The 15,160-nt window shown below is 33.4% G+C and overlaps 1 protein-coding gene across 1 annotated transcript; it reads right to left on the bottom strand.

Annotated features, from left to right (window-relative positions):
• Positions 1-1,589: 1,589 nt before the first annotated feature.
• LOC142619944 (transcription factor MYB14-like) lies at positions 1,590-3,407 on the bottom strand. The gene is made up of 3 exons (XM_075793337.1): positions 3,102-3,407; positions 2,801-2,930; positions 1,590-2,226 (listed from the first exon to the last, which is right to left on the bottom strand). The coding sequence occupies exons 1-3, from the start codon at positions 3,232-3,234 to the stop codon at positions 1,665-1,667; spliced, it is 825 nt and encodes a 274-aa protein (XP_075649452.1). The 5' UTR covers positions 3,235-3,407; the 3' UTR covers positions 1,590-1,664.
• Between the last annotated feature and the right edge of the window lie 11,753 nt (positions 3,408-15,160).

The following is a 15,160-nucleotide window of genomic DNA, read 5'->3' as shown; positions in this document are numbered from 1 at the left end:
AGTTAATTTATGAGTTTCAGATCAATTATAATATTATATTAGTTATTCAATTTTTTTTTAATCTTTCTTTCATGTAGAACTTTAAAAAGATGTTTCTTGTAAATTTTACTCACTTTCACATCATCCTCATTGAGATGTTTGGAGGGAGATTGTAAAGAAAAGAGAAACTATTTGTTTTTCTTTTGGGGAAAATGAAGCAGACATAACTTTATCAGCCTGAGAATCCTGGAACACGTAAGGGGATCGAGTTGATATCTTCAAATCTGATATCAAATCTTTAAGTGGAGCCACGAGTTTTAGAATCCGAGAGGATCAAATGGCTAACTATTCTATTGCAATATATCCAACACAATATTGTGCTATATCCTACATACTTTATTTATTTATCTTTGAGAAGGATATACTTTAATTTAGTAGTGGGCTTTATGATTTTTTTTTTTTTTAATTTTCTTTTGGCCCGAGGGTAAGGAGAAAATTTGTCAACACCCTGTGACATGCAACTTTTGTCAACACCCTTCTATGACATACCACTTTTGTCATAATTATAACGTGGTTAATGCAAGTAATAGAAAAAATATTTATTGTGTTTTTGTACAAATGATAAGCAATCACTCATAACAGGTGATATCATAATTTTAATAATAATTATGGCATAAAAATTGTGATCTACGAAGATTATTGTCAACCGAAAAAACTAAAGAATAGAAAAGATACAGAGTTGCCTTTGGCTCTAACGCTATGGTTCCAAATTGAATAGAGAGAAAAAATCACATGGTTTGAAATAAGAGGGTAAAACAAGTGCAGGGTTGGCTGATCTCCAAGCAGATTGAAGTAGGAATCCCAGCATGCTCAAATCCTTTTTCTCTCTTTTTTTTTTTAATTGATTAATTATTTTTACTTACAACCAGTGAAGAGAGGAATTCCCTCATATTATATAGCCCCTTTTTGGTATACCATTAACAAGGAACCTAACTTGGCACTCACATTTTCTTTTTCACGAATTCTTAGCAATGCTATCTGAAATGCATTTTATATGAATTAGTAAGTTTATTAATGGTCATAACCTCATTGCCATGTTCACTATATTCTAGAAATCAATATGGGTCATCATAGGGGGAAAAAAATGATTTTTAAGGATATATAGTTTACATATTAGTGAGTTTTAGTTAAGCTCAATTGGTAAAGTTTTTAATAGTTAAATAAGAGATCTAAAGTTCAATTCCGGTCTACACCAAAAATCGATCAATGTTTTGATCTGACAACAAAGAGTTATAATAAAGAATAGATACCATAATTAGAAATTCTTTAAAAAATAAAGAGTCCACATATTAATGCATGCTAATGATGTTATTCTTTTATTTCTTAGTGCTTGTCATAATGCAAGAGAAGCACAATTTGCAAGACAAAATGTTATTATTTAGCTGAATTCCATGAGTTCTGACTTAGTAAAGACATTTTTTAATTTATGTTTGTAATTTTGTGGTTGAGGTCGCTCTTTGAGAACCCACTTGTTTTCTCTACCACTTTTTTATTCAGACAATTTGGACAAATTTGGCCATGTTGAACATAGTTCAATCTTGGTCAATAAATTGAACAGCAATAATTCATTTTCATTTCCCACATGAAAAACAAAAAGGAAAAAAAATTACAATAAATATTTTTGGTCAAACGTCTGGTAATTCTGGTAACTCTCCAGCTCTATTGAAAAGGTTGAACCAAAAATAATCCATGCTATCATGCATATTTGAACCATAGCCATAGATAGGTTCCATAGTCATTAGTGGAGAAAATTGAAATTGAAGTTGTGCATCACCATCAACTGCTGAAAACTCCCTCATCACCACTTCTGAATTTTCCGTCGACAATTCTGACCAAAATTTCTCATCCATTTCTGGGAAATTTCTTGGCGATTCGACCTTTAGACACACTTTGTTCTCATTATTATTGTCACTCATGGTCACTGTGGACATGTCACTTGAACACTCTTGTGGAGAAACTGCTCTATATTCAAGGCTCTCAGATTTTGCATGACTTGAAAAATTCACGGGTTCTAATTCTAATTCATGCACAGCCTCGTTATAATATTTGGATATATTATTGTTGGGGCTTCGTTTTGTTTCTGGGTTGGCTTGGTTTTGTTTCAATTTCTTCTTCAAGTGGGTGTGCCATACATTTTTTATTTCATTGTCTGTGCGTCCCGGTAATCTAGCTGCGATTGCTGACCACCTGAAAAAAGTAGAATCACAATCAGGATTTGTACTGAATTAATAATGTGATAATTCTGTCTTGCAAAAAATTTAATTTTATATGTGAGTTTTTATAAGCTTTGAAGTGCTACCTTATTTGGAAGTATTGCATATGATATGGGTATATGCCCAGAATTTTTTTTAATTAGCACATGAAAATGATACAGTAAGGAATCTTTTGAGTCCCACGTGTTTCTTAAAAAAAAAAAAAAAGGTAAAAACCCACTATCCACAGAGTGAGAGAGAGAGAGAGAGTTATGAATTGCGTATTTCAGTATCCATCTCTAGCAATTGGAAATGTGAAAGTTGATGCCAATAGTGATTCAAAGCTTCAAACTATTGAATCAAGTTAAAATGCAATGAGTGAAATTTCCCACTAAGACATTAATTGATTGTTTATAGCACCAAAAGCTTAACTCATGGTACTATTTTGAGGTTACATTCTTTTCAGCATATTCAACTAGACTGAACAAATTTTCATCCTAAAGTCAATGTTTGTGTTCCATACACACAGAAAAGGGTAAGAAAGAATGAGAATCTATCAATATACCAACCTATTTCCTAGCATTTCGTGTAACTTGATGATGGTATCCTCTTCTTCTCTGCTGAAATTTCCTCTTTTAATGTCTGGTCTTAAGTAGTTTGTCCACCTAAGTCTGCAACTCTTTCCACACCTTAATAAACCTATAAAGCAAATCAAAATACTGATAAGTACCACATTAATATTGATTCATCCACAAACAAACAGAAAATGATAAAAATTGCTTGCTAATATGCTATCCAATTAATGTACAACTACTAGTAAATATGTGTGTCTGCAAATCTTTATACTAAGTAATTGGAATTTGCAATTACCAGCTTGTTTGGGAAGTGCTCTCCAATTGCCATGGCCATAGAGTTGAATGTAATTGATCAGTACTTGATCTTCTTCTAGGGTCCAGGGACCTTTCTTCAACCCCATCTTCTCACAACATGGAGCTCTCACCATTGTTTTTTTTGGTTTCCCAAAGTTTGGAAACCTTTGTGAATGTTTAGTTATTTTGGTCTCCCTTTTGTGATATCAGAGCTCAACACAATACACTAAGGCCAGTAGTAAAGGGCTATATATAACTGCGAAAGGCCAGCAGGCACAAGAGTGGTAGTGCAAAATAGTCCAAAGTGTACACCATTGATTTTCAAAAGGCTTTGCTTATCCGCCTACAATTTCTAGGAAAGCTCTCTCACACGTGGGGTCAGGGGTGTGCTAAATTTGATTGGTTAGAATTGGATGGTCAAATGAAACGTGGGGATATGCCTGTAGAGCATGTGTATGTGTACAAGTTCATGAACTTGGCATGTACAAATTTGAGTTCAAGTGGTCAGCACATATTGCCTCTTCAATTGTCTCACCTGGCTTTAGTCTTATTTCTCTATTATTTATCTCCCGGGTGGTCAAATTTGAAGCCGCAGTCTCCTTGCATATTCCAATAACAAAATTCCTAATAGTACAAACTAATCTTACACAGCATGAATGATTTACTAAATATTTTTATGATAGTGATGAAGTACTGGATGCTCTACAGGAGTCTTTATTGTTGATAATTATTAGGTTTTAAATCGAATTGACAGCGCCAATATTATATATATATATATATATATATATATATATATGTAAATTTTGACAAATTTTTTGTTAGATTATATTATCTTCGTTTATTCTTCATGTTTGCAAAATTTCAAGGTGATCAAATATTAATAATCATGTCATCAATCAATTGTTTAAATTCAAATTTTTGTAGTTTGAAATAATGCATAAAAGATTAGTTTGTGGATCGAATAGTAAATTACATTTGGTTGGCATGAAATTTGGTATGTATGTTAAGAACATGTAATTTAACAGTTGGATTTTCAAATTATGAATTCAATAATACGTTATTGAGTAGTGCAACTTGAACCCAGCCATATATATATTCTAAGTAATACTAGTCACATCACATGAGCTTCGTGGGTGCGATGAGGCTTTTTATTTTTTATTTTTTGGGTTTACACGTTTTACTCATGTCAGTTTTATTTTATTTTTTATTTTAAAAAGAAGTTGTATTAGTTCTTGACAACTAACGTGAGAGAAAAATGTGGAGGTAAAAGAAAAAACTGTTTATTTATATATTATAATCTAGCTAAAAATTATGAGTTTTTAAATTACTAATTTTACATTTCTAACCCTATGATTTAAGATTTAGAAACGGATGAATTTAAAGATATTTTAAGCATCAAAATTGAGGATCTCAAATAGGGGAAGCCCTCTAAATAGAAATATAGATATAGATTACACCACCTAATTTTTTTTAATTAGATGTGAATTTTGATAAATCCACCGCTGGATTACATTATTTTCGTATATCCTCCATGCTAACAAAATTTAAAGATGATCAAAGATCAATAGTTATATCATCAATCAATTATTTAAATTCAAGTTATGTAGTTTAAAATAACGCATAAAAGATGAGTTTATGAATCAAATGGTAAATTACATTTGATTGGCATAAAAATTAGCATGTATGTTAAGAACACATAGAATATGTAATTCAATGGTTAGATTTTTAAAATATAAATTTAATAAAAAATTATTGGATAATGTAACATTACTTAGAGTTTCACCAAATATAACTTGAGTTTGGAGTTTTGAAACCAGAATACCTCATGAATTTCATTACACTTTAACCACTAGATTTGCCCTTTGGCATTTGTACAGTTTAAACATATGATTACTACAGATCAATTCCTTGATATTTGTATGGTTTAAACATATGATTAGAATGATGTTAATATGGGTAAAAGTAATATGCAAAAAAAATGAGATGCTTTAATTTTTAATTTTTTATATAAAAGAATATGGATGTTTAATTTATTTTAAATAAGTATTATATGATTTTAGCCGAAATGCAACTTTAGAGTTTGATTTTTATGAAAATTTTAGAAAAATTAACAAATAAGCGGAATAAATATATGTTTAAATATATATATATATATATATATATATATATATATATATATATATATAATATAGATAATATCCCATATCCTTCTTCTATGTCAAACAAAAGAAGACGAAATTTTACGTTTTTTTCTTTCCAAACACTTATAATGGAAACAATAATCTTTTGTTTCTTCCGATTAATTTATCCCTATTTTTCTTGTCTTTCCACTTCTCCATCATATCCACCAAACAAAATTTTAAGGAAAAGTTTATCAATAATGTTTTTAAAATAATATAAAAAGATATTATACACGTGGGTTCCGGTTAACTCAACTGATAAAGTCTATAATGGTTGAATAAGAGATTTGGAGTTCAATCCCCGCCTACACCAAAAATTAATTGATGTCTTAGTTTGTTGATAAAGAAGGCAATCATTAGAAGCAGATCTCATAGGATTAGAAACTTATTTTATTTACATGGAAAATTAAGAAAACCAAATAAAAATAAATTCATTTTAATAACTAAAAAAATATTTTAAATTAATATGACTAAGATATTACATAGCTTTGGTCCTAAATATAATCTAAGAGAAAAATTACATAGCTTTCATTCCTAGTTACATTCTATAAATTGAAAATTTTCATGGATAAGAAACTAATATGGAACCTTTGATCTAAGTTCAAATGCTAAACATGTCTTCTAAGTTATGGTGGCCAATGGTCATGTTACATCATCCGTACAAATAACATGTCATTATTTAGGCATAGGATAGAAAACATGGCATGTGATCTTGCTTGAAATTAAAATAAAATAAAATAAAGAAAAAAATATATTGTTTATGCATGGTGAGAAACCTTAATTCCAACAAAACCATGATTCAATTTGGACTGAAAATTTAAAGCATGGTGTTTTTGTGTGTGTAGTGATAATTCCTAATTCTAGCATTTGAGATAACATGTTTTTACATGGTTTTGACATGTATTTAAGATCAAAACCCTAATTGATGCATGAATATATTGATATCAATCAACTAGTTTTTGGCCATGGCAACCATCATTTGGTGGTTACCACTGGTCGTAGACTACTGTCTTGACCATCATTGACCGCCACTATCACCACCAACCATGACTTACCTGCCATTACCACTATCTCTAATCATCTATGTCACTAGGGGCGTCCAACTATGACTTGAACCCAATAATATTGTTTGATCAAAAACAGAGTCTAACTAATTTGACCAAGGTGGCAATTCTTATTAAGAAAATCCGACTACAATCTATTCAACCAAAAACTACAATTAGACTTTGTTGTTCCCCACCACAGTTTAGCATGTCCCATTGATTTATTGGTTTCTTTGCCAAATGTGGCGAGATTTCGGTCAGATTTAGTGAGATCTTGACCACATTCGACGAGATCTTGACCAAATCCTGTTATTCAAATCTCCACCAAAAGTTATAGCTTCGCCATGGTTGGCAATATCTTCACCAAATTCTATAGTTTCAACCAATTCAGCTATTGAAATAGTGGAGTCATAGCAGTTTACCCACGATCGGTGACGGGTTATGTGATTCAAGCTAGTGAGTTAATCAAGTTGAGTGGTAGTTTAACCCCAAACCTAACCTAGACTGAGACATGGACACCTATAAATGTCACTACCAAGGGTGAAGTCAAGAATTTTTGTTTTGGGGAGCTGAGTTGTGACACTAATATATTAGTCAAGCACCCTCTCTCTCTCTCTCTCTCACACACACACACACACACACATTTTTTATTTGATAAGTTATATATATATATATAGACACACACACACACCCAAAAAAAAAAAAACCTTAGTACTATCTATCAAAATTATGTTTGTTTCAAATTGTATATTAAAGTGAGTAAAAAATATTTTAATTGAACTAATGAAATTTAAAAAAAAAATGAATGATTCAAAACTTGGAGGAACAAGTTTGACTCCAAACATGTTTGGAGCTATCTTATTCTAACCCATTATGTAACAATTAAAGAGACAATTCATGGATAGTTTTAGCAACAAGATTTTTCTAAATGAGTCAATGACTTGTTTAATCACCACATAATAGGTTAAAAAGATAGATCCAAACATGCTTGGTACCAAACTTTATAAAAAAAACTTAATAGATAAAAGAGCACATTTTATTGGGCTAGTTTTTTTTTTTTTTAAGAGCATTAACTTAAATATTTGGGGGGCAACTCTTATTTTGTAGGCTAAATTTTCAATATAATAATAATAATAATAATAATAATAATAATAATAAGGAATTTTTCAAAATTTTGGGGGGACCGGACCATAGCCCCCCACCAATGTGCGTAGTCCCTTGGCCCACCACCATGACTACCACTACTTTCTTCCCTCAAATTGCTACTATTGTTAGAGAATTTTCATTATATCAAATGCTAGAAATATATTTTTCTAATTGGAACTAAGCAATAAAAAAATAAATTATTTTCCCCAAAATAATTTTTCTATTTATAATTTTTTTCCGTTAAGAAAAAACATTTTACGCCCAAAAAAAAACATGATTTAAACAGATAAAATCTTTTTCAATTCTTAAATTTTATAATCTTATGTCAAACATTTCATCCTGTGTCTTTTATTTTATATTTTATTAGTCTTCTGTCCTTTTCAGTTGCTTGGAATTTATATACCAAGTTAAGTCGACTTGGAATCGGTCTAGTGAGAAAAATCAACCTAAGTTTTAAGATATTTATATATACGCACAAGCGCCCATTATATATGCAGTAATGTACATATTTTTCCACATATAACACTTTCATCAATGTACACATAATATGAAATGAAATAATGAATGATTAATGGCTTTGCTCGTGCAGTTGACGAATCTTTAATTGATGTATTTGGCAATAGTTGAAATTTATAGCTAGCATCAGTTGGCTTGAATGTGGGTCAAACAAAGTGGCTAGCTAGTGCCCGTGGGTAGGCCAAATAAATAATGTATGCTTCTTTGCCAGCATGGTAGGTAATAAAAAGCAATTGAGGGTAAAAAAAAAAGTAGTCTTTTTAGCAAAGTGAAGTCAATCATATTGGCTGAACATGCAAGTCAAACTCAAGTGACTCTGGTCAGCTTGTAGGGAAAATAGTTAACTAAACAGCTCTTTCCAAACGTGTAATTGTATTTTACTTCAAAACCCTAGGGAATTTCCTCCTGTGATTACCAGATATGTATAAGACGAGAGATTACATATACCCAATATAATCATGGTTGAAGAGTTCTTGATATCCACGTTAAAAAAAATTGAAAATAAAAAACGTCATTATTATAATCATAAGAGTTTTGAAATCGAGATCTTGTCCATAAAGTTTTGAGAATCACTAAATCTTGAAGATATTATAATAATGTCACTCAAGATGTTATTGGGACATCAACTAGTAACGTTAGTGGTGATTTCATATAGAATTAAGGGTCATACTAACGAGTGCCTTTAGGAAAATGGTTAACAATTCATTTTAGGAAAGTTTTGATACTATTTTTATGAAAAATAAAAAAATCTATTAAAATATTATTTTTTTTCTCATAAAAACTTTTTTTAAATGAATTGTTAACCAATATTCTAAAGCCACGTATTACAATTTTCCTAAAATTAATAAGTTGTACAGTTGTACTAATGAAAATTTACTATCATTTTAAATATAGTTTAAAAAAACAGTAAAATTTATTGCGCCTGTAACAATATTACTGATTTGGGGCACAGGCATACCGTGGATGTCTTTGTCATATATGGAGGTATATGTTTGGCTTTCCATGGTCGCATTCTAATATTGGAATCGATCGGGTATTACGTTCCCGCTAGTATCATTTTTTTGAAGATTTTAGGGAAGGCGATATGTGAGAGTTTAGCTTTGAGTTCGGTTTCTACGTGGAATTAGAGGAAATGTGGCATCAAGTGGTAGAATAAGAAACCTGTAAGCCAATAAAATTACTTATTAGTGGGGACAAAAACCATTATAAGTTCAGCATTTGCGACATTTCAAATATGGTAGGAAGAAAAAAGTTTGTTTACCTGTGGAAACTGGAAAGAAACCAAGTTGTTATGAATAACAATCGGACTCAGCTAAAAACATTTGTTTATATTTGCTTATTTATCAGACAAGTCAAGTTCAAGTCTAAATAATTTAGACTTGATTATTTAGCAAAAATAAATAAATTTAGACTTGATTATTAAATGAGAAAAACTCAAAAACTAATAATTTATCCGTAAAGATACTCGTAAATACAAAATTAACTAGATTCATATATTAAAAAAAAAAAAAAAGTAATCTGCAACTTTTGTTATATGTTGTGGTTAATTTTTCAATTTTATAAATTTTTTTTCAAATTTTTTAAATTAAAAAATATTGAAAAGTTAACAAAAATTAATTTAAATTTTAAAAAAAATTAATGATTGAAAAATATTTTCCAGATTTTTTTTTCCAAAAAATTTTAACAAAATTTAACGAAAAAACCTTAGTTGAATAAATCTGAAACTTAAATGACTAAAATGTACGAAAGTAAAATTAGAAGACTGAAATGATTTGAAGAAAATTGAGGGTCAGTTTTGCATTTTAGCTAAAAAATAAATTGTATATTTAAACGTGTATGAGTAACTTAAACTTGAGACTATATTGTATAAATTTGTAATAAGTACATATAAGATATCAATGTATAATTTATAGTTTATTGGTAATCTAAATAGTGAATTTTGTAGCAAAATTATGTTAAAATACAAGATTCGTGAACATAATAAGCTTTTAAAAAAAAATATTAGTCATAGTATGTGTACTATGTATGGAAAAAGAAGTTGCCCAACTGTAAAGCTTTTAAGCAAACTCAAGCTTGTTCAATAACAAAATTGATTACCAAAATTGACATGCAATCTAATTTAGTTAGGAACTCAAGTTCAAATTATATTTAAAATTAAATTAAATGAATAGACTTGAATTTTTAATACTCTCCTTGAATCAATCGAGTCCCTCTCTGACTGCCCTAATGTACATTGGTGTATTGCCTTAAACCATATCTATTTGATAATTACCTAATTCCACTGATGGTATATCACTAAAATCTTATCAAGTGCGAGAGTATTTCTCAGTCAATATCCAGAAGAAAATGCTGGCTATTAAAATATAATAAAATTAATTAAAAAGAAAATGAGTTAAAGGTAGGCTTTGATATGAACCTCAATTTAAGTCCGGGATATTTCTTACTAATGATGTCGCTTAATTAGGCGGAAAGTTGTATGAATTTTGTCGTATTAAAATGGCTGCTTATGCTAAAAGGAATAGTCCACTTCACCACGCTTGACAAAAGCACACTACCAACAGTACTGTACGAATTCCACTTCTTTAATTTGTATTTTGTAATTTGTACACATATATGTTTTCCAACACATTTTCAATTTCTAGTAAAAAAAATTTATATAAAAATAAAAAAGAAAAGGAAAAAAACACTTTTTCAATCTGCTATTAAAAAATAAAAACACCTTTTCAATTTGCTTTGACTGCAAAGAAGAAATTACACGTTAATTGGTTAGCTATTTTGAAAGTAAGAGTAAGAGTTCTCATTTTTAGGTAGATTGAGGACTGACTTCTAAGCAACAAACTGCTTTTAAGCCAGAGTAATGTTGGTGTCACTTAAAATGAGACAATTTGTACCACAATTCACCCATATGGTGAGTTATGAGTGGTAAAAGTGTGTCATAATTTGCCACGTGGTCAAGTTGTGACACAAATAATGTCATTTTATGTGGTACAAGCATTATTCTTTAGTAATCTTCTCCCAACATATTATATGAAAATTGAAGAGACAATTAATGTACCCTTTTTGTCACATGACTTAATTCTTTTAATAAGTCATGTGATATGTTTAAATATATACTTGAATAATCTTATATTTGCCACATAATGTGTTGAAAAATATAGCTGCAGACCAATAGTTTGGACTTTGAAGCCAACTTTGTCCATAAAACTTTCATCTCCTCTTACTTCTTGATTATTTTTAAAAATAAAAGCACCTTTTCAAGTGGGAAAAAAATAAAAAAAAAACAAAAGAAAAAGAAAGATGACTGTATTTGCAGCATTATTAAACATAAGAAAAATGGTTTGATGTTTTATCATTTCCCCACTCCCATTATAGACATAATCATGGCGTGTGTCTCGTCCTCCTCTGTTTCCATTCTATGGAATGGTGTGGCGAGCACACCTTTCCGCCCATCTCGTGGGATTAGGCAACGTGACCTGCTATCTCTGTATCTTTTCATTCTTTGCCTAAACCACCTATCGTTGTCTTTAGACCAGGCGATTCACACCAACTTTCTCCTATACGTGTTGGTCGTTGGCCTATTGGGTTCAACCATATCTTGTTCATTGATGACATTTTCCTCTTTGCCAAGGCAAATATGCAGGATTGCACGACCCTCTTAACCTATTTTCACAATTTTGTGAGGTGTCGGGCCAAATTTGTAGTGCTTCCAAATCTAAACTATTCTTTTCATGGAATACTCCTTCGGAAACCCATCGTAGTATCTCTTCATTTACTAATATGCCTACTATCCAAAATCTAGGAAAATATTTAGGTATGCCTCTTCTTACTAAACGAAAATAGTCTCCGAATTTCCAACCTTTATCGGATAAAATAAACACATGCATACGCGCCTGGCAATCTAAACTTCTCTCACAAGCAAGTAGACTAACCTTGATCAAATCTGTCCTTTCCCCTCTTACTTACTATCAAATGCAAACAATTGTCCTTCCTAGGAGCATTACGAGTAACATAGACCAGTCCATTAGGGATTTCTTATGGGAAGACACTCCAATACAACAACATGTGCACCTTATTAACTGGGATACACTCACAAAGCCCAAGGCCAGTGGTGGGCTGGGTATTAGAGATTCCAAAACTACCAATGATGCTTTTCTTATGAATCAGGCATGGCGTACTTGGCAAAACCCGCAGTCCCTATTAGCCAAATTTCTGTCACAAAAGCATTGCCGAACAACTAGCTTTTTACAGACCACTTCGCATACTGGATCTCACTTGTGGAAGGCCCTATTATGGGGGAGGAACCTCTTGCAAGGTGGTCTACGATGGATTATTCGGAATGGTAGTAACATCAATTTTTGGACGGATTATTGGTTGCCCCCGGGACCGATTCGAGGTCTCATCCATGGCCCCTTACTTCCCCATGAGGAGGAGATTAACGTGGCTAGTTTGATCAATGAAAATCATTAATGGGATTTTACACATATTAGCATGATACTACCTTTGAGAATCACCCAATTTATTTGTGCTCAGCCATTACCCATTCATCATTCTCCGAAGACTCTGACAGATGACAGGGTCTGGGACCATCACAAGGGTGTTTGTTCAATCAAATCCGCCTATCATTTTCTTCTTCCTAAACCCAGAGAGACAAAAGGGCAGCCCCAGTAACTTGGTCGTGGATCTGGAAACTCAAAATTCCTCCCAAAATCCAACTCTTTATTTGGAAATGTGCGCATCACCGTGTTCCCACCAAATCGACCATTTTCCCACATGCTGCTCTGAGCGACCAAGAGTACCCCCGTTGTAGTGAGCTTGAAACACCAATTCATGTTTTGCATGGCTGTGATTTCGCCCGTCAAGTTTGGGTGTCCTTTCCAGCGCATTTACTTCTTCCGGACTTTTTCAATCTTGAGTTACATGATTGGTGTAGACTTAATTCCAAACTTAGTTACCTTTCAAGTTATGTCCCATGGAACACCATCTTTGCTTTTACTATATGGGCAATATGGTTGGGGCGAAATTCTTTGTTATTTTCAGGAAAATTCATTCCTCCGCATTTGTTAAAACAAAATGCTATCTCTCATGCCACAGAGTTCTTCTTTCTCAGCACCATTCCATTGAGGAGGTCATCTCTGTTGTCCATCAAATATATTAGGTGGAGCCCTACTCCTTTCCCTTACATCACTATTAATACAGACGGCAACTCAATTGGTAACCCTGGAAACTCAGGTGCGGGGGGTGTAGCTTGCTTAGCTACTAGAGATTGGTTATGGGGTTTCTCCCTACATCTAGGAGTCACCAATAATACTATGGCCAAACTGTGGGGTCTTAGAGAGGCAATGGCTCAAGCATGGGCCAAGGGTCATCACCAAGTTTATTTTCAGACTGATTCTCTTTTGGCGTACATAGGGTTGACTACTAATACAGTTTACCCTATGGAATTCTCCAACATGATTTTGGATTGCAGGTGGCTCCTCAACAGGGACTGGGAGGCGCGCATTGAGCATAAACGGAGAGAGACAAATAGCTATGCAGATTTACTGGCGAAAGGGGGTGCTTCCCAATCCAAAAGGGAAATTTTGTATGATACTTGCCCCACTTTTTTGTGGCGATGTTTATATTGGGACTCTATGGGTTTTGTCTCACCCCGGAGTCATTGCAGATAATAAGAGTCCAGTAATGTTTTGTTTAGTTTCAGCTAGACCCCTCTTCGGTGTTAGTTTAATTGTTCTGTGTGTAGTGATATGTTTTCTTGTAAAATAAGTATTGTTGTAATATTTGTGTTTGTAAGACTTATGTAATATATTTCCCATTTATGCAAAAAAAATGGCTATCTTTTATTTTTACAATTTTCTTAACTTTATTTAGTATATAGGTAATCACAGCAAAATTTTTACATAAATATCTTTGAATTTACTGATGATTCACACTTAGGTATTGGTGTTGGAATTTTTGACAAGCCTCACCATGTCAGCAACTCCACTTCCATAAAGCTATATGCTACTAACATAGTAATGCCTTGTAAAATTTATTATCTCAAAACTAGTTCTAAATTCAATTTTTGAAAAAAAAATTCATGCTATTTTGAAAACAAAAATCTTACTACCAAATCAGGCCCTTAATATCATATACTATTGTACGGGCCTCACCCCCCGTCAAGCCCAATCGCTCTGAGGCCCATGAAGACTAACTCGTATAAGAGCACGCACTAATCACACGTGGTAACGCACGTGCCGTCCGAGGGGTTTGAGCTCGAAGTCGAAGCAGCCTATGGCGTGCCCCTGTCGAGTACATAACTTACTGGCGGGGCTGGTCCCAACACCACTATCATTTTCTCCCTCGCATCACTAAACATCCACTTAGGTGAAACGGTATTGGACCTCCCTTCCACTACCTAAGGAACGCCCCTGCCGAGCATCAAATCTAGCAGTGGAGCCAGTTCCAATGCCACTTTCACTTCCTCCCACTCCCAACTAAACCCTCACTTATAGGTAATAGTATTGGACCCCTCCTTCCACCCACCAGGGGAATAATCATGACCGTTCCACTAAGTTTGACTATAAATAGGCAGGGAAGATTCAATTAAAGGGGTTGGCAATTCCAGAGTGAAAAGACTAGAAAGAGAAATACTAATCATCCCTAAGGAAGAAAGGGGAGTGCTAGTGAGAAAAGAGACTCAGGAAACGGGGCAGCCGAGCATAGCGCCACCCGTGGTAGGAAATCTAAAAGCCTACCATACAAATAGTTTGTGAGCCCAAACTCTCCTTAGGCCCAGTAGCCTTATTTTGGAATGCATAATTGGCGCCGTTTGTGGGAATCTCCTACGTAGCTGTGGTGCTATCTTGGCACGCTCGCAAGAATGTCTAGAGGTGCGTAGGGAAGTCATGTAGAGAGCAGCACTGGAGGGTCGTCACGGGGGTCTACATGGCGAGAATGGAGGCAAAAAAGGCAGGAGGACAGAAGGCATGAGGAGGTAGAAGAATTTGGGCCTAGAGAAGGGTCGTACCAAACCCTCCGGACAATGTCTGACGCCTCGGGCTGTAGCCGCTTTGACAAAAGAGACTAGGAGCTTGAGCAGAAGGATCAAGAGCTCGAACGCCTGCGCAGGGCGGTCAGGGATTTGGAGTTGCAAGCACGGGGTCGACGCAAGAGAAGAGACCAGGGAGAACGAAGGG

Source organism: Castanea sativa, chromosome 12 (genome assembly GCF_040712315.1).
Source record: "Castanea sativa cultivar Marrone di Chiusa Pesio chromosome 12, ASM4071231v1".
Classification (NCBI taxonomy): Eukaryota; Viridiplantae; Streptophyta; class Magnoliopsida; order Fagales; family Fagaceae; genus Castanea; species Castanea sativa.
Note: the sequence above shows the minus strand (reverse complement) of the source record. Positions and strands in the feature narration are given on the sequence as shown.